We start from the raw sequence: 20,637 nt of genomic DNA, 5'->3' as shown, positions 1-20,637 counted from the left end.
TGGTGCACACAGCAGCCCCACTCCTGCCCTGCACCCCCCAGATGAGCCATGGCTCCATCCTGTACTTACCCCAACCCAGCTGGGCAGCACTAGCCCCAGCTGCAGTCCCATGCCTTCCCTCACCACAAGGCCCTCAATCTGGACCCCCACACCCCTTCCCTCCCCACTCCCCTTCTACCACAACAGACTTACCAGCTGCATGCAGCTCTCCAAGTTGCTGGGTTATACTCCTCGCTGCTTGTGTGCTGCACTGTGGCTATGCACATGCATGGGCATTTATCAACCAAATTATTGGCCACATCAGGCTGATTTCCAATGCAATTTTCTTTACATCTGTGCTGATCTGATATTGGACCGAAGTATCAGTGCACCTCTAGTGTCTGTTATAGACCCCCAGACCAGGAGGGTGAGGTGGTTGAAGTCTTCTTCAGACAGGTAGTGGAAGTTTCCCAGTCACAGGTTCTGGTTCTCATGGGGGACTTCAGTCACCCTGAGATCTGCTGGGAGGTCAATACAGCAGTGTGCAGGCAATATAGGAAGTGTTTGGAGAGTGCTAGTGGCAGCTTCCTGGTTCAGGTGTTGGAAAGGCCAACTGGAGGCCATGCTCTTCTTGACCTGCTGCTCACAAATAGCGATAAATTGATGGGGAATGTAGAAGTGGACGGCAACTTGGGCAGCACTGACCATGAGATGACAGAGTTCAAGATCCTGAGGCAGAGACAGCAGACAGCAGAGTAAGGACCCTGGACTTCAGAAAAATAGACTTAGACTTACTTAAGGAACTGATGGGCAGGATCCCCCTGGGAAGCCAGTCTGAGCAGGGAAGGAGTCCAGGAGAGCTGGTTTTATTTTAAATAAACCTTACTGAGGGCACACAAATTAACCATCCTGATACCCCAGAAGACTAGCAAGTATGATGAAAGACCAGCTTGGCTTAGCAGGGAACTCTTCAGTGAGCTAAAACACAAAAGGAAATCTTACAAGAAGAGTATAACAGTATTGCTTGGGCACAGAAGGATAAAATCAGGAAGGCCAAGGTACAACTGGAGTTGCAGCTAGCAAGGGACATGAAGGGTTGATATGAGTGTGTCAGCAGCAAGAGGCAGATCAGGGAATATGTGGGTCCCTTACTGAAGGCTGAGGAAACCTTATGACATGATGTGGAAATGGCTGAAGTCTTCAATGCCTTTTTTTTACCTCAATCTTTTACCACAAGCAAGGTCAGCTCCCAGGCTGCTGCACCTGTCAACACAGTTTGGGGAGGAGGTGAGCAGCCAACAGTGATGAAAGAATGGGTTAGGGACTAGTTAGAAAAGCAGGATGTTACAAGTCCATGGGGCTGGACACAATGCACCGGGGGGTGGGGGGGTGTTGGCTGATGTGACTCCAGAACCACTGGTCATTATCTTTGAAAACTTATGATGATTGGGAGAGGCCCCAGACAATTGGAAAAGGGCAAATATAGTGCCCATCTTTAAGAAAGGGAAGCAGGAGGATTCAGTGAACTATACCCTACAGGGGTAGGCAATTATTTTGGGTGGGGGGCTGCTTACAGAGTTTTGGCAAACCATCAAGGGCCACATGACAGGCAGCCAGGGACAGATGGATATTAATTTTCTAAATTTTTTAGGGGCCCCACAGGCTGGATAGAATGGCCTGGAGGACCGCATCCGGCCCATGGGCCACATTTTGCCCACCCTTCCACTATGGGGACTGAGGTGATGCCTCACCTTAGTCCTGGAAAAATCATGGAGCAGGTCCTCAAGGAATCCATTTCTAAGCACCGGGAGAAGAAGATGATTAGGAACAGCATGGATTCACCACAGGCAAATCGTGTCTGACCAACCCAATTGCCTTCTATGATGAGATGGCTGGTTCTGTGGAAGTGGGGAGAGCAGTGGATGTGATAAACTTGACTTTAGCAAGGCTTTTGATAGGTCTCTCACAACCTTCTCACAAGCAAACCAAGAAAGTACAGGTTGGATGAATGGACTGCAAAGTGGATAGAAAACTGGCTGGATCATCAAGATCAATGGTTTGATGTCTAGTTGGCAGCTGATATCAAGTGGAGTGTCCCAGGATGGCTCCTCGTGTCGGTTTTGTTCAATATCTTTATCAACAACCTGGAAGATGGGATGGAGTGCACCCTTAGTAAGTCTGCATATTACTTTGGTTCCAAAGAAGATGGAGCTAAACTGATCTCAGTGATGGAAGATGATAGAACAAGGAGCAATGGTGTCAAGTTGCAGCAAGGGAAGTTTAGGTTAGATATTAGGAAAAACTCTCATGGGGAAGGTAGTAAAGCAGTGGAACAGATTACCCAGAGAGGTGGTGGAATCTCCATAGTTAGAGGTTTTTAAGACCCAGTTAGAGAAAGTCTTGCCCAGGGTATCTAGTTGGGGATGGTTTTGCTTGAGCAGGGCATTGGACAAGATGACCTCCTGAAGTCCCTTTCAACCCTATCTTTTATAATCCTCTGAGCATCTCTGACACCCTTATGTTAGGGGGGAAAAGTGAGTGGAGGAAAAAGGCTTCAAAATTAAAAATGTTCCAGGCCTGATTTGAACATTATGAAGAATCAAAACAGGATAAAAGTCTTTACTGGCTTGAACTTGTGCTCTTAAGATTGCTTAGTGAGCTGTCTATTTAATGACCCTAAATCTGGCACAAAAGGCAAGAAAATTGTTTGTGGCTTTTTCTAAATCTGATCTAATCTACAGGGTTTTTTCCTTTATGATGCTTGCGGTTTTAAAATAGCAGTTCCACATCCCAACTTTTTCTTTCCCTTTTTCTCTCTCTCTCTCGCTTTCCCGGAGTCAACCACAATGTCAATCTGGTCTTTGATCTGATCTCAGAACACGTTCTGAAGGAGATTCTCTTGGTGATCATGGCTGCTGGCTCATACAACAGGAACTGCAACACTAGTTTCTGGGGCAAAAATTAAAGTTGAATGGAAATTAATAAAGAAATTACCACATACAACTAAGGATTCTGATAATTAAAATGGCAAGTATGTGTACAGTGCAAATGGGTGAACTTATGTTTTCCTCTGATGCTTGTGCTCAGTGCCCACTAAAAGACTTTGTATGAATCAAACCAAGAGCCTCCCTTTCAACCCTATCTTTTATAATCCTCTGAGCATCTTTGATACCCTTATGTCGGGGGGGACGGGGGGAAGCGAGTGAAATCTGAAAATGCTGCACCGTGGCATGAAACAGTTCTGAAACTGCAATAGAAAAGCCAAAGCTAGCTGGGTCAAAACCAAACGTGGATCTGTGTACAGCTGTGAATTTGGAAGCCTTGAGCCACATCATGGTCTTGTTGGACTTTCCAGAAATGATCCTCAGCAGTGGCTAAGTTTGACCTCGGGGCTCAATACCTGTGTCTTTTACAAGTGGTTAAGACCAGCTGGAGAGGCTATCAAGCAGTTGGGCTTCCAAAGTAAGAAAGCATTTGCGGGTTAGTGAACTTGTTTTCCGGAGCTGATCATCTTGATTGCATAAAAGGATTTTAGTAACTCATCAGTTGGGTGAGAAACAGGAAAACTCCCTTAGTCATGTAGGACCTCTAGCGATTAGGCTAGTCCTGATGGAGCACAGGAGTCCTGTGGAAGCAGAGGGGAAACTCCTTTCCTTTTAGCTGGTGAGCAAGGAGTGGACGGAGAGTAACGTTTTAAACGAGATTTGCGGTTTCATAGGGACTTTTGTGCCCTCTATTGACTAGCTCACCATCGCGTCCTGCTGCATTTTTAATGAAATTGCAAGTGGAGAAGAGAAAGGAAAGCGTATAGGAAGAAAGAATTCAAACGTTTTCGTGGTTTGCTACAGAGCTGCTCTGGGCAGGAGCTCAGTTCACAGCCCAACGCGACCCTGCCAGGAAAAGCAAGGCAGCCACCCGCGGCGCCGGCTGCAGGAGCTGCCGCAGGCCCCGGGCCCTGCTCGAGGCGCGCAAGGGAAGCCGGGGCACCTGCTGTCATCGCCCAGGCGGCCGGCGGGGCGGGAAGGGCGCCAAAGCGGCCGGAACTTTCGCTCGCGGCGCCGGCTTCCAGCCGGGGCCCGGTGCGGTGGGACGCCGCCGGGCCGGAAGTGGCTGCAGCCGCGGCCTTCGGCTCCTTCCGGGCGGGCTCGTTCCGCGCGGACCCGGGCACAGCAAGGGGACCCCCGCCGCGGGCGGGCGGCAGTGTCTTATCAGCGCATCCCCTGCCGCCGCCGCCGCCGCCGCCATGGGGAAGCGGCAGCACCAGAAGGATAAGATGTGAGGGGAGTGGCGCGGGGGCCGTTGGGCTGGAGCTGTTTGGAATGGGGTGGAGGACTGAGAACGTGTGGGCAAGGAGAGGGGGAAGGGCGGGCAGCCGATGGGGGGCGCCAGTGTAAATCCTGGGGTTGGGAGTCTTGTCCCGCATAGAGGCGAAGGGGAGCACAAGTCACGAATGGCGCCTCTAGGTGCCAAGGACAAGCTTCACAAAGGAGCTTTCACTGCTGGACATATTTCCGAGTTGTTTTATTTGCACCACCTTTGGGAGCTGAAAGATGCTTTGCTAGTGTCAGCCTTCCAGACAGAGCATGCAGACTCTGGCAGCTCCTAGCGTGATACCACCTGGGGAAATGCTGCAGGCTTCAGAGCAACAGTGTGGTTGTGGAGTCTCGTTGTCCCACCTGAGGGGATAGTCTAGGATGTATGCGGTGGCATGAGCAGTGCTCCCAGGGCAGGCCATGGTGCCACCGTACTTGTTGCTGCTGCAGGATTACCCCAATGTGGCACTGAGCATCAGGTGCCAGTTGTGTTGTCTGTTACGCCAGCCCAAACATTGGGGTCTCGTGATACTGATTGTCCCAAAGGGGCTGTGGAGGGTGAAGATGTGAAACCTTGTGTAGCTGAAGATATCTTATTTCTCAGAATGGCAGACCCAGTGAATATCAATAGTTCCTTAATATCTACTAAACAAAGTTAGCGCTACCCTTAATGCAGCCAGAATTGACTGTTTTCCTTTCTTCTCTTTAGGTACATAACGTGTGCAGAATACACAAACTTCTATGGAGGAAAGAAAGCAGGTAAGCAACTGAATGCTGTGCTTAATTATTTAAGTGTTTACTTCTGGTGACAATTTTTATTGTACAGGTTTGTTCTCACTTAGCTGTTGTTCCGTCTGGAACAATGAACCCCACTGCCCTTGATTCCTTCTCCTTCCATCAGCCCTCCGTAAGTTCTCTCTGCATCTGCTCTAACAAGTTGAAAATATATTCCCCCTACTTATACATAGTTCAAGGTTTGTCTTATCCCTCTGATGCTTCTGCTGCCTTTGACACTGATGGATGTGCTCTCCTTTGCCACATCCCCATCCTTGTGCTCTACGATCATACCTCCCCCCAGATTTCATTGTTCATTTCCCTTCTTACATTCAATGTCTGTTTCTCTCTGTTGCCCTACTTTGTTAGAGTCTTTCAAGGCTCTGTTCTTAGCCTTTTCTCTTTCCTTGTATACCCTCCTGCCTGGTTTCCTCATGCTGCTGTGCAGTTAGCTATCACCTTTTTATTGTTGCTGTTCAGGTTCTTCACACTGCTCCTCTCCTGTGCCTCAGTCTTGCATTTTCTTCTTTCTGCTAAACCATCCTGGATAATTCAACATGGGTAGATGTAAATTCCTCCTAAATCCTCTGCAATTCCCATGTTTTCATCTGTGGTTATCTTCTTCCCAGTTATCCGAAGTTCCTGATGCCAGCTGCCTGGATATCTCTCCAACTCCAACCTGTTTCTCTCTTCAAAAATCAGTCTTATCTAAGCCTTGCCATTCTTTCCTCCTCTTACTTTCCTTTTTCTTTGTCATCTGACTAAATTGCTTGTCCATGACCCAAGTGGGCACATCTACACGTGTATTTAATTCATAGCAATAAACTGTGGCACATATCTCACATTAGTTTATTGCTCCCAGGTTTGCTGTTTGAATGTGTGCCCAGGACCTCAGAAGGCTGAGGCAGACCGGAGCGGCCCTGGCTGGCAGGGGGCCCAGGGGGTCATCCTGCCAGCCTGGGCCTGCTCCCATCTGGTTCAGTGTGCTGCAGAGGGGCTGGCTGGAGCACATGTATGCTCCAGTGTGGGGCTAGCCAGTAGGCACCCCCTGCACTAAAGCACCCTCATGCCCTAGCCAGCCGGGTCAGCATCTACAGATGCAGTGTTGCTTACACAAAAACTGCAGCAGGATAGTACCTGTATTTACAAGTACTAACTTGCTGTGGAGTTCATTAGTTTCTTGCAGCCGAATAGGCCACACGTGTAGACACCAAGACATTTACTGTGGAGCTAATTAAGCAACTCCACAGTCAGGAAGGCCAACCGCACCTTGGCATGCATCCACAGATGCATCTCGAGCAGGTCCAAGGAGGCACTGGTCAGGCCGCAGCTGGAGTACTGTGTCCAATTCTGGGTGCCGCACTTCAAGAGGGATGTCGACAGCATGGAGAGGGTCCAGAGGAGGGCCACTCATATGATCAGGGGACAGCAGGGCAGGCCCTATGAGGACAGGCTGCGGGACCTGAACCTGTTCAGCCTCCAAAAGAGAAGGCTGAGGGGGGATCTAGTGGCCTGTTATAAACTAGTCAGGGGGGATCAGCAGGCATTGGGGGAGTCACTGTTCCCCCGAGCACTGCCAGGAGTGACCAGGAATAATGGTCACAAGCTGGCAGAGGGTAGATTTAGGTTAGATATCAGGAGGCGCTACTTCACGGTCAGGGCGGCTAGGATCTGGAACCAGCTTCCAAGAAAAGTGGTGCAGGCTCCTACCCCGGGGGTGTTAGATGAACATCTTGCTGGGGTCATTTGACCCCAGTATTCTTTCCTGCCATGGCAGGGGGTCGGACTAGATGATCTGCTCAGGTCCCTTCCGACCCTACAAACTATGAAACTATAAACATCTTGTGTAGGCATGCCCATTATCTCCCATCTGCAAGTATCTTCTCCTATTCCAAAATGTCCTCACCTCAACCACATCCCCCCCATATTCCAATTTTGGCTTCCTTTACTAATTTTATGTTCTCTGTTTTTTTTTTTCACTCTTGGCATTGAGCCCTGTTTCTGCTTTCCTCTGCTTATTGCAGCCATCTTTGCAAGTAATGTCAGTAGAAAGGCCTCTTCTGTATCCTTTTTCACAGACATTTCTCTCCTTTCCTTCTGGCTACCATTTGTGTTTGGAATGTCCTCTCCAAACTTGTATACATAGTGTATCTGATAGCATTTGGTATATTGTCAATTTCAGTGTTTCTTCTTAATAAGTCAAATTCTTTTGGTCTTTGGGTTTTTAAAATGGCAACAAGAGAATGAGTTGAAAAATGAGGTAACATGATACAAAACCACAAACAAATGGAAAGGGAATAAAGATAAATCTGGAGCTATTTGAAATGTCAGGCTTTAATTCATTTGTGTACTGTCATTTTTGGAGCAGACTTGAAGCCCCAAAGATACTGATTTACAAAGTGTTGACTTTTGTTTATAGTTTTGCAGGATTTGAAATGATTATCTTTGTTACCTATGAATTATTACCAGATGTACCAAGTACTGTGACTTCCGAACTTGTATCATGTAGGGTTGATTAAAAATGTCTGAAGAACTTTTAAATATCCAAATGACTGTTTATTCATAAAAAAAATTTCATGTTTTTTGCAAACAGATATTCCACAAGCTAATTTTAGGCGCTTATCCTTTGATCATTGCAGGTAAGACACAAAATGACTTCTTTTTAAATTTTAAATTGTCAATCAGGTGATGTTTCCTAGTGTAACAGTTACTTTCACTGATTTGTGTTTGCTCCAGTATTTTTTTAGTAGGATGTTAAAAAATTTTTGAGCAAGGAATGAAATTGTCAATACTGTATAATAATTTGCATGTAGAGTTTGTGATGACTATGAAATTGAAAAGGGGCATATAGTTTATAAAAACTTAGAATTTTCATGCAACATTCAGAAAAAAATATGCTTTTACTGTTGTCCTGATCTGGACTTGATGCTTCAATTGTGCCTTATTTAGATCTTTGGTCTGCCATTTCTTTCGAGCAGCCAGTGACTAAGTTGTTAGGAATTTTCATGTTTGGGTTATTTTGTGATTCGAATTTACTTCTCAGTCTACATGTGACACCACATTGCTGTAGCAACGTGCTATGTTGATGTAGCGTCAGCTGGCAAAAACCATGATGCCGCAAGTTGCTCGTTGTAACAATGTGCTCCTTTGGTATAGCACGTTGTTACAACGATGTAGCAGCTAAAAAGAACTTCATTGGCACAGCCCAGTACGTGCTGTTACTGCGCCAACATCTGGTAACAATGACACCCTAGGGGCATGTGTAGGCATGCCCAGTGAGAAGATATAGTGATGCCAGAGTGAAAGAAGCCAAGATTAAATACAAGTAGATCCAGCTGATTCAGCATGCTGAGTGTTAGCAGATACTTTCATTTATGGAGACCTGAGTTTAGTGGACAGATAGTGAATGAGGGTGTTGCTAACTTATTAGTATGCTTTTTCCAGTTGACTAACATGCAATGCATATATTTTTTTCCTAGCTTATCCCTGCAGCCATTTGAATATCCAGTTTGTACACCAGATGGAACAGTCTTTGACTTACTGTAAGTCATACCCTTTTTACCTTGTTTAAGCTTTGTGTAACCGAAGAGACTTGTTCAAGGTTATGGTCAGAATTGGTGTTGAAGCTGGTCAAGTTCATGCCCCCCCCCCCCCCAACTCAGTGCTTGGATTCTAACCAATGCCTCTCTCTCTCCTCATATATCTTTATTTCTGTTGCAGACGTGTGGTAGACTACTACTGGTTTTATATGCTTGGTGTTTTTAAGCTGGAGCAGCATGCTGCCTGGGTCCTAAGAGATGTGGGGGGGGAGGGAGGTGAGGAAAAACAGAGCTTTACTGGAAGAGGAACTGTGTCAGTTTGACCCGACTCTCCAGTGTCTATATAGTGTGCATGCTTCAGCAGGGCTTTTTGGTGCTTTTATCTAATAAGTGATTGAATCAGTTATTAGATAAAAACACTAAAAAGCCCCACTGAAGCATCTGATCTATATAGATGCTGGGTGAGCAAGGTCAAACTGCTGATGATCTACTTAGGTCCCTTCCAACCATGAAACAACAAGTCTGACCCCCTGCCATGGACAGGAAAGAATGCTGGGTTCAAACGACCCAAGCTAGGTGATTGTCTAACCTCCTTTTGAAAACTCCAGGATAGGAGTGAGCAACCACTTCCCTTGGAAGTTGGTTCCAGCTCCTAGCCACCCTGACTGTGAAGTAGCGCCTCCTGATGTCTAGTTTGAATCTACTCTCAGTTAACTTATGGCTGTTATTCCTCGTTACTCCTGGTAGAGGCTGGGGGAGCAGGGACTCTCCCATTGCCTGCTGGTCCCCCTTGGCAAGTTTATAGACAGCCACCAGATCCCCTCTTAGCCTTCTCTTGTGGAGGATGAACAGGTTCAGGTCCCGTAGCCTCTCGTAGGGCCTGCCCTGCTGCCCCCTGATTATGCAAGTGGCCCTCCCTGGACCCTCTCCATGTTGTCCACATCCCTCCTGAAGTGCGGCACCCAAAACTGGATGCAGTACTCCAGCTGCTGCCTAACCAATGTTGCATAGAGGGGGAGGATCACCTCCTTGCACCTGCTTGTGATGCATCTATGGATGCATGACAAGGTGCAGTTAGCCTTCCTGACTGCATCCCCACATTGGCAGCCCATGTTCATCTTACAATCAATTGTGAGTCCAAGATCCTTTTCTGCCTCTGTGCTGGCAAGAAGGGAGGTCCCCAGCCTGTAGGTATGCTGCTGGTTTTTCCTCCCCAGGTGCAATACCTTGCACTTGTCAGTATTGAAACCCATCCTATTCTTATCTTCCCACCTCTGTAACCTGTCCAGATCTAGTTGTAGCCTGTCCCTCTCTTCTAGCATGCCCACTTCTCCTCGATCCTCTTCTGGGCATGTGCAGCACTTGGTGTGGGGATGTACCAAGCTGAAAATAAAGCACCCTTTTTTTCCATGTCTGTCAGAGGCCTCTGTTGCCACAGGTGGTTTCATGATGCTGTATAATCTGTGCAATTCCTGGGTCGGTCATGGACTACTAATCTAGGAATATGGTATGGGAACATGCATGTGGAAGGATTAGGAGACCCTTAATACATGGGATTTTCAGCATGCAGAAGCACCATTGTATCTTAGTATGTTGTGTGTGCTGGAAGACTGATTCTTAAAAATACTAAAAATGTGTTTGTCCCCTTTCTGATATTTGGTCACTGAACATTTCATTTCTGTTCTGCAGGAGTATAGTCATTGCTTTTAAATTGCAATAAGAAACAAGCAAATGCAAAATTAGCATGTAAAGAAACATCTTTGTCCCTCGTTTTAAAAAGGGCATCGTTCATACACAGGTTCTATACCAGCACGAGCCATTCTTAAATAGTATTGAGAAAAGTCTCTTGATGTATATACAGCTCTGCTTGTTTGGCAGTAGAAAATTAAATTTTTGTGTGGTGTGTAATGCATGCTGGTCACTTCTTCTTTTATTTTTGTTGTAGGAAGAGTGGGTGCACTCATGACGCTTTGCAAGATGCAGTACAAAATCAGTGCTCAAAAAGCCCCCCTCTTACTGTGCAGTAGGGCTTTTAATGACAGTTGGAGAGAGGATAAAGTTTCCAGTTGATAGAGAGCACAGATTTCTAATTGTGTATGTTACTGACTGCTTTATCCCCTCATCTTGCAGAAGTATTGTTCCTTGGATAAAGAAATATGGGACCAATCCAATCTCAGGAGAGGTGAGTAATAGCAGTTGTATTAAAATAACATGTCAGCTATCTTTATTCTTAGCTCTTGCTTGACTTGAGGAGATGCATTTTGATACGTCTTAGTTCCATGAATGAAATTTCCCATGGTTTATTTTAAACTGATATTTGGGACAAGTTGGCTAAAACTAAAGTAGAGTTATCAGAAAGTATGTTTTGTAACCAAAAGTTCAAGTTTTTCTGATGTGAAAGTTTGTGTCCAGAATGTGATCATGTTTCTAATCACTTCCAGCATGGAAAACAGGCACTGTCTGATTTGTATGCATCTAGAAGCATAAGAAAGCACAGGCAGGGGTGTCTGACAGAAGGATATTCATTTATGTCAGGTTTCCTCGGAACTTGAACTCTTAGGCTAAATTCTTGTCTCATTTCTGTGCTGCACTTGAAACCTATGTAGGTGAATAAACTGACCCCGTTCTACCACCAGTTATGTCCTCAGAGCCTAGTTAGTCTGAGTAACTTAGGGTTTCACAGAAGGCTGTAGTTGTATTAGAATGTTTCTTATACAGAACAGGAAACAGAACGAATGTCAGCCTGGGCATCCTCTGAATATCTGTGATGAGACCTGCAGCAGTATTTTCATGCTGGGTGGATTTTTGGGTGATGTTAACGTGTGCTGATAACATTGAAAAGCCCTGCTAAAAAAATAGCCAAGTTATCTTCTGTAATGTTTCAAATGTAGTCTTTTATAATAAAGCCACTGCAGACCAAAGCATGAAGCTGCAGTCTGTGTATTCAGTTTTTCCTGTACACTACAAGAATGCTTATTTATTATTGTAGAGCTGTTTCAGAATGTTTGTGCAGTGCTTGGAAATAGTAAAGCACTATAAAAATATGAAACATGATTGTCAGTTGTTAATGTGCTGTCACTGATTCTTTGCTGATATTTTTTAGAGGTATTTGAGGAATAAAATGTAAAGAATAAGACTTTTTAAGTAGATATAAGGTCAGATTTTAGGCCTGCTTATCCTGACTTCCTTTAATTATACTACCCATTGAATTTCTCTTCCCAGGTACCTTGAGGTAGGTACCTAGAAGTAAATGCAGTTACTTCTTTCAGCTCCAGGTGGCAGTCATCTCACAGACTTGTTAGATTGTTTCCAGGTGGTGCTGTGGTGAGAAATTGCTTTTCCACCAGCTCCAGTACCATCTCTGATTAAGGACTTTTCCAGAGGCAGATAAGAGAAGCTAATGATTAGAGGTGCACTGATAAATCAGTCTGATATCGGATCGGCACTGACATAAAGAAGATTGTCTGTATCGGAAATTGGCCTGTTTTGGCTGTTAAATGGCCTGTGCATGCAAACAGCCACAGTGCAGCTCGTAGGCAGTGAGGAGCACTGTCCGGCAGCTTGGAGAGCTGCATGCAGCTGGTAAGTCTGGTGTACTAGAAGGGGATGGAGGGGGGGAAAAGGGAAGGGGTATGTGTCAGGGGTGCAGATCAAGGCTTCTGTGGTGGGGGAGGAGTGGAGTTAGGGCAGGGACAGGGGCTGGGACAAGCACTGCCCAGCTGGTATGGGATGGTGCCCTGGCTTGTCTGGGGGACAGTGGCTCCCACTGCTGCACGCCACTCATGCAGAAGCCGCTGGTTTGGCAGTTCATCTCACCTGCTCATCGGGCGGCTTCTGCTGCTCGTCTGGGAGGGCGTGGAGGAGGGGTTCCCCCAGATCTGCATGGGGCCAGGGCTGCGCCAAGCTCTTCTTGACAGGGCGGGTTGGACTTGGGATGGGGGGGATGGATGTGCTACAGCGAATTTTGGGGTGGCTGCAGTCCCTGCTCCCCCCTGTTCCAGCACTGCCACTGCCCACCCCAATTCCAGTCCCATCCCGCTGGGAAGAGCTTGGTGGAGCCCCGGCCCCGTGCAGATCTGGGGGCGCACCCCCTCTGCCCTCCTGGACAAGCGGCAGAAGCAGTGGCTCTTGCATGAGTGGCATGCGGCAGTGGGAGCTGGACCCCCTGCGCCCCCCAGATGAGCCACGGCTCTGTCCCTGGCTGGGCAGTGCTTGCTGCAGCCCCAGCTCCACTCCTCCCTCCCTGTGGAGGCCTTGATCTGCCCTTCCCTTTTCCCTTCCCCTTCCACCACACCAGACTTACCAGCTGTACGCAGTTCTCCAAGCTGCCAGACTGGTATTGGAAGTCAGATCTGTATCAGCTAATATGCCTCATTAAAAATCAGCTGTTGGTATTGGCCCCAGAAATCTGTATCAGTGCACCCCTACTAATGACATATACAGAATTCCAAACTCTGAACATGTGCAGGCTCTCTTAAATTTCTTCTTTTCAGACTAATAGCAAACCTCCTGTGGGGAATAATCAAATCTCTTTCTGTGGCACTGAGAGCAATATGTGTTGCTCAGAAGCGAATGAGGGATGATAGTTGTCTGGTCCATCTGCCCCTTGCTACTGCAGGCTGCAATGAATAGGGTTTGGAGACTTGTGTAGGGCCTGACTGTGCTTTTGTAGCTTGTCAGATTATCGTTAAATCACCTATTTATCTAACATCTTGTACAGTGATGATGTGTTGAGAAGTGCTTTTTACAAACACAAAGTAGGAGAAAATAATACAGTAATATACCCCTTGTCCCTTATTGTAGTGACAAAAGAGTAGAGGTTTCTCTGAGATACAGCATAAAAGAGTAAATGTGGCAATTTGTGTCTTTGAGTAAAGCATAAAATAGAACTGTAACCAGGCTGTTCCACCTTACTAGGCTAATTCATATAATCCTTGTTGCATTGACTGAAGTCTGTTGGGAACACCCTTCTTAGCCTTGCTACAGCAAACGTGCAGTTCTAGCATGCAGGCTTCTTGTCTCTCAGGAGCAGACCCATGTTGTGTTTTTTTAGGTCATAGAAACAGCTTTAGGGAGCAAGAGAGATCCATGCGAAACGTTCACAATGAACCCTAAGAGCGCTTGAATGTAGTCTAGCTTTGAGAGCTGCCTGTGACCCTTGACTCAGGTTCCTGGATAGTGGATACCTACTGACTTGGGTTTACAATTCCACAGCCTCCTGACTCTCCTCAGCAGTTGTTTCCATCTTCAATCATAACCTCTGTTTGGGTAACCCACCATTTTTCCTCCTTCATTCAGAGGTTGGCCTCATCAGGCAAACACCTCCCTCCAAAAGGAGAAGGTGTGACATATTCAGACTGCAGACAGAAGGGAAGACACTTACCGTCTGACAGCACAATCAACAGAAGAGAGAGATGAGCCCAGCCTCTGGGACTGATGGGATGAGGAATGGAATTGAAACAAATGTGGGAGACCTGGGTTTTGTGTGAGGCAGGGGACAAGTATGAGTTGGAAAATCAACTCTTGAGTTTGTGCAGCCCAGGAACTGTAGTGATCATAATGCTAGTGCCTTCTCTCTAATCCTGCATTGTTTTGGTATGTTCTGTTCCTTGTGCCTTCATCAATGAGAAAAAGAGCATAAAGATTTTTCTCCAGTGAGTTTTTCTTAAGCGAATCTCCAGGTTTGTTTAAAAAAAATTAGGTCAAATTAACTGCACTGCTGGTTTTGTAATCTAAATGCCAACATTTCTGTACAGACTTGCTCTCTGATACAGTGAGAAAAGGATGTGAGAACTTTGGATCAGTTACCCTTCAGTGGTGCTGAAATCTTTTATCACTTACCCTCCCATTGTTATGGCTTGCAACAAGCTAATCATTCCAGAGGTGCTGGCCAGTAGCTTTGCATACGCAGTGTTAATAAAAGGTACAAATTCTATCTAGCAGTTTATCTTGGATACCACTGCATGTGAGAGCCTTGCGAGCATTAATGTGTGGAGCCTCTCAGCACCCCTGGGAAGCAGCCCAGTGATGTTATGTACATTTTACAGATGTGGGGGAAAAGAGGCTTCAGTGACTTGACCACCACTGTACGCTTCACGTGGTGGAGCAGGGAACTGACCCTCATTCTTCTACCCCAGACTAAGCCAAAGGCCTTCTTCCTCTTCTACAGGAACTTCTGACCAAGCCATGGTTAGAGTTAGTTATTCATACCTATGTTTAATAAAGCACTTTGCCTGATGAGCCTTCTCTGCACTTCTTCATTTCCTAATTGCTTGTTTGAGCATCCCCTGGAGATGCAATGCGGACACCAGGGTGTGCACAGAAGAAACAAATCATAGTTGACCTTTGTGGCTTCCACAGTGCTTGCCTGTGAGCTGTTCTAGGAAGTAGCTCCATATCACTTCACTTGGGTGTTTTGACCCAAAGCATGTAACTATGGTGATAATTTTGGAATAGATAAATCATCTCCTTAGGTGAAGCCATAGCCTGTCGGGTGTTGCTAGCTTCCTTGCCTGCTTTGCCTGGACACTGCCTCAAGCAATATCTCCACTGAAGTCATATCCAATTAAAGGGACCTGGGGAAGCCATAGTCATTTCATTCCTTTACTAAGAACAGCACTCATCTTTCCAGGCTTGCAGAGAGTTGTGAGCTTGCCAGGATGTTTTACATAACTAAATTATGACAGTGCTGGACAGCGTGTCCACACAAGGCAACTAGCTGGGTTCATAAATACTTATTTTTAAGTAATGGAGTTGGGCAGATCATGTCTGGTCTGATGGTATGTCAAACATGAACAGATGATGGATCTGCATGAAAGCAGTACTGTGCATATAGACAAAAGAATTTCAAGGGAGACCATTTTGACTTGGGGGAATATCTTAAAAATGAGATGAATTAACCTGGCACAATTGCAAAGTAGGATTGGTCAAATACCGTTAGTATCAATTGACCAGTCAGAAATTTCAGATATTCCATGAAGCCAAGAATTTCCTTGTGTAAATGGTGGCCTACCTTTTTATTGCATCATAGGCTGCTGACAGAGATGGGGGGGAAAAAAGGCACTTTACTTTCAGCTTGGTGCCTCCTGCACCGAGTGCTGCACATGTCCAGAAGTAGAACTGCATTCATTTCACCTGGCTTGCCTAGCATCTGTATAGATCAAATGTTTCAGCAGGGGTTTTTGGCACTTATCTAAATAGCAGTTTTGTTTTTTTCCCCCACTTCTGTCAGCAGCCAGTATGTCCACCTGTTGGCAAGGACAGGCCAGAGTGAAGGCTTCTTGGTCCTCAGACCTGCAGGAGTCAAAGCGCACATGCACCCATACACACACTCCATTTAGGATCAGGTACCCCTTACCCTGCTCCTGTCATCTGATTGCCTCTTTTCCCTTTCCCCCTATTAAGCCACATGGGGCTTCAGGAACTACTTTTTTTCCTTAGGGAAAAACCACAGTCCGCAGCATAGTCAACTGGCTATCTGCTGTGACTTCAGGCATCTCCAAATCTCTGCTTGGAGGCTTGGCTTGTCTACCTAAGTGGCTGCATTTTTAAAGACTTGAGTTTTTTTTATAGTTGCTATATGTGTTTTACTTTTGTTTAGTTTTTTTTTTTTTTAATTTTTAACTGTTTGGGTTGACACTGGAGTTTCAAGGTAAAAGCCAAGGCAAGAAAAACTTCAGGCTTGCATACTGTTCACATTTTACTTACCTAACATTGTAATACATTTTTATAACTGTTTTTTTAGAATTATTTTCACTTGTCCACAATAACAGTTAACTAACTCTGTTTTGTAACTAATATAAGTAGCTAACCTCTCTCTCTCTTCACCTTTCTAATAAAATTATGCTTAAAATATTTGACCGTTATTTGACAGTATTTGACCAGGTGGTTGACCTGGTATTTTTTTGACTGGTCAAATACTCAACCCTATTACAAAACAAAGGAGAAAAGCTGGGAGTTTTTCCAATACTAATCTCCAACTTTTCCATTTTACCCATAATTTGACCTTTTGTGGGAAATACACATTATTGTGACTGGACCTCAACTTTGCTTGGAGACTTACTATATGACCTTTGGCAAGTTGCTTGTCTTTCTCATCTCCCAAATAAGTTCTCTGTGCTTCATTATTTCCACTTCTCTGAGGGGAAACTAATATAACTCCATTGCACAGAGCTGTCAGAAACCTGAATTTCTGTAAAGTGTGGGGAGGTCTAATTGGGAACATCTAGCTTTTTGTTAAACACCTGAAAATAAGTTTATTTCTGGTATCTGTTTTTTAGGGGTTGGTATAAACTGAATTTTTCATACAGTTTTAACCATATATATTTCCAAACAGATACAAATGATACAAACATTGTAGCCCTTTGTGTCTGAGCAAATTATAATTGATGTGACTTTTTAACTAATACTTTGTTCCTGTAGTTTGAAGGAGCATTTGTCATCCTGAGGGTCTTCAATAGTTGTGTGGTTGTGGTGGACGTGCAATGCAGTGTATTGCCCAGGTCTTTCTTTCTGGAAATATCAGGTTGTAGAAACCAAAATGTTTTGAGGAAGCATAGTAGTTCCAACAGAAAATATGTTAGGAAAGAGTTCTTGGGTCAAGGGTGATTTTTCTGGTAAAAGCTAGAGGCAGAACTCATCTGGGACATCAGAGATAGGTATGAGTCCCTGATTTAAGCAAGGCACAGCGGGGACTACAGAACAGTGATCTCCAAACTGCAGGGCCAAATCTTAACCCTCCCTTATCTCAAAGAATGAGGCCTCAGAGACATTGAACAATTAGTATCTCTCAAATAAAGTATTGCTGGTGGGTCTAGTTTTAAGTCTGTGAGCCTTGACACAGTGTCCCTTTTCAGTTCTTCAGTTGTGTGAAAGAAATACTGAGCAGCATACCCACAGTAATGTGATGCTTGGCTGAGCAGTTAAATTGGGAGGTGCATTCCTGGAGTGGCTGAGGCTGGCTGAGCTCTGTTACATTTAGCACTCTCATTTGTAGATGCTAGTTATTTGCACATGAATAGGACAAAAATAGTTTCTAAAAGAATCTGCTGTTCATTTCTTCATGGTTATCTAATGCTTTCAAGCTAGTAAGAATTTCTGCTGAAACCAACAAGAAGGAACTTTAATAAATAGTATTTTTTTAGCCTCAATTAAAAACTACAAATGTTTCAGCTGAATTCATTCATATAAATTTTTCAACCCTTTCCCCCAAATAAATCAAGTTATTCATGTTGCAGTCCTTCAGCAGTAAAACTGTGACCTTATGGAGATAGGCATCATTGTCTGTTTTGTAAATTCTGCTTATTGGGAAACGTGTTTTGTTTCTACTTTGCTCAAGCAGTTGAAATTCAGTTAGTCCCATAGAAATTAACAGTTGGTCTAAGTGTGGGTGGTGTTTGTCACATTAATAGAAACACAATATTAAAAAATGACTTCATGATCTCCAAGTGTATTGTTGCACTTGGGTGGGGGAAGTATTCCAAAACTTCTGCAACAATTTTTTCTTCTTTTTTTTTTTTCTTTAAACTCTTTGGCTACTGAACCAAGGGAGATCCTGCTGAAAAATGATGCAGACGTTAGAGCAAACGTGAAATTTCTTTAAACATCTAGGTGTGAGGGGTTGTTTTATTTTGCTTTAAATGTGTTTTTCTTGAGAACAGAGAAAAAGAAAGGAAAAGCTTTTACAAGTGAAGAAATTACCATAAGCAACTGAGACATGGACTGAAGAGACCAGGAAGGCTAGAGTCCTTCTTATTCATTTTCCATTATTATGCAAAAGAAGCTGTTGCATGGTAAAAGCATGAGTTTATATATTGAAGGAACACCCACAAGATGGTCAGAAAAAACTTAGAGTCAAGGCTTTCCAATTTGTCAGAAGTTAGCTTTCTGTTTGCATACTCGGCTCAACCAAGCCTTTCTGAAATGGCCTACAATGGGTGGGTTGCTTGGACCACCTTGCGATCTAGCTTTAAACTCAGCGGGTGCTAGACGATTAGACCGAGATCATAATAAAAATAGAATTAAAGACACATTGAGCCTTTTTTGGTGGGATGAGTGAAATGGATCTCTTGCCTGAATGTACAAGCTGAAGTTTAATGTGAACCTTGCTGGCCAGATGAAGAGTGATTATGGTTTTTCATCTTAGTCTTTGTGACTAGTGTAGTAATTTGCTGCAAATTGACATTTTAATTACATTGCTCCAGATGTGTCTGTAGATAATGAGTAGTAACAGCTCTTAATTATTTGCAGGCAAGAGCTCTAGAACAAGTATTAGAACTATAATTTTGAGTATACAGTATAATGGAGAAATTATTATTGTCTTGGAAGGTGCAACAAACTCATTCTTTGTAAGCACCATTAGACAAGGATCTGTGGTTAAAGGTTATTTTTTTCTTTTTTATGCAATTATGATGGAGCTAGTGGGAACGGTTGTGTAGGAAGGCTGGATAGCTGAATATTTAAACTGAGAGCTTGTTGAGGCAGACAGTCTTCACAGTGTGCATGTACACATTCATATGTGTATGTGCAGTATCTAGTACAACAGAGGTCCTCCTTCTCTGACAAGACTTCTACAACCTATTACAATGTAATATTGTTCTTAAAATGTGGGACTCAAGGCCTTCTTGGCATGGCCTTATTTTTCTTTCAGTCTTCATATAAAATATTATGAGAGATCCAGTGGGATCTCTAGCAGTGGTGGAGTACAGGGCCTGAAATCTAGTTAATCTGTAATGACCTCTGGGAGCCTGTGGGAGATCAGAAACCTCCGGTTCAAATGGCATATTTTATCCTTGAGTGCTTGAAAATGGATTATCGCTTTTGTCTGGTGGTAAATTCAGGTCCTGTCTGCCTGGAGCTTAGCCAGGGGGTTAATGAGAAATTCAAGTCTCATCTGATGGACGCTCTTCAACAGTTAGGATTTATCTTGGCAAGGATAGTGTTTCTTATGACTTCAGAAGTCTTGAAGTATTCTGCAGGTGTAGAGACTAGGCTATGTGTATCTTTTCTGTATTAAACTTGCCCAGTTGTGTTTGTCTGGTGATGTGTGGATGTTTTGTGCTTGGAACAAAGTACTTTTTGAACTGTTAGTTTTACTGAAGGATTTTCTGAACCCAGATGTGACTCCATCTTAAACTAGTTAGGTTATTGTTGCCCCTACTCCCATTGGGAGAGTGATCTGGAATCTGACTTGCAGAATGGTTAGAAACCTTATTCCAATTGCCAGCTGAAAACTGTTCATGGGCATTTTAGGCCCAGGCCCATTTATCCTTTTGTCAGCATTGCCTGTTAGTTTGAATAGCTCTTCTCCCTCATTGGCATTTGTCCTCCTGATATATAAGACCCTTTTAGTCTTAGTTTTGATAGGCTGGAGAAGCCATACTCTTATGATTAGTTTCTCATTATATTTCTTCATTTTTGTGGTCATCCCAGCAATCTCTTTCTTGTATTTCTCAAACTGTTTTAGTTCAAATTCGTCTTTCTTTATCATGGGTGATCAGAATCGTACACAGAGTTATCTCATACAGTGTCTAATACAATGGCATTAATATTTCTCTGTTTCTACTGGAAATACCTCACATGAGGCATCTCTCTCATATTTGGCTATATAATAGCCAAAGAGCAAAGAAAATGTTCCAAATCATTCACCGGGGCCGACAACCTGCAAGAACCTGATTGTCAAACTCCTATTTGCTTTTTTTCAATCACTAACCCTTTTGTTGTTTTCAGAAGCCAGCAGATGTGCTCAGCTGGGTCTGAGTTTTTTCATAGTAGGTATGATACCAGTAGAGTTGAACTGAACTGTTATAAAATGCTTTGAGATTTTTGTTGGTCAAAAGGGAGCCAGCAGGTATTGCTTAAAAATCTACCCTGAAATAGATTTCTGCATTTAAAAAAAAAAAATCTCAGGAGTAAGGATTATCAATTTACCATTAGTTATTTAGGTTCTGATGCTATTGGGAAGCTCCAAGGTGAGTCCTCATTGTGCAAAGTGCAGTGCAAACACAGAATAAGAGACAGGACAAGCTATAGCT

At 44.2% G+C, this 20,637-nt stretch overlaps 1 protein-coding gene across 2 annotated transcripts in view; it reads left to right on the top strand.

Annotated features, from left to right (window-relative positions):
- The first annotated feature begins 4,003 nt into the window (after nucleotides 1-4,003).
- Nucleotides 4,004-20,637, top strand: part of PPIL2 (peptidylprolyl isomerase like 2) — a 126,258-nt gene continuing 109,624 nt past the window's right edge. Inside the window, exons 1-5 of one of the 2 annotated variants that reach the window (XM_090062831.1) lie at nucleotides 4,004-4,254; nucleotides 5,002-5,051; nucleotides 7,660-7,705; nucleotides 8,546-8,608; nucleotides 10,736-10,787. In XM_090062831.1, coding sequence (XP_089918957.1) covers nucleotides 4,223-4,254; nucleotides 5,002-5,051; nucleotides 7,660-7,705; nucleotides 8,546-8,608; nucleotides 10,736-10,787 — 243 coding nt within the window. In that variant the 5' untranslated portion in view covers nucleotides 4,004-4,222. The remainder of the gene's footprint in view (nucleotides 4,255-5,001; nucleotides 5,052-7,659; nucleotides 7,706-8,545; nucleotides 8,609-10,735; nucleotides 10,788-20,637) is intronic. The other variant, XM_090062832.1, reaches the window with a different exon arrangement.

This window comes from Crocodylus siamensis, chromosome 9, assembly GCF_052110815.1.
Source record: "Crocodylus siamensis isolate JL-2025a chromosome 9, ASM5211081v1, whole genome shotgun sequence".
NCBI classification, from domain to species: Eukaryota; Metazoa; Chordata; order Crocodylia; family Crocodylidae; genus Crocodylus; species Crocodylus siamensis.
Note: the sequence above shows the minus strand (reverse complement) of the source record. Positions and strands in the feature narration are given on the sequence as shown.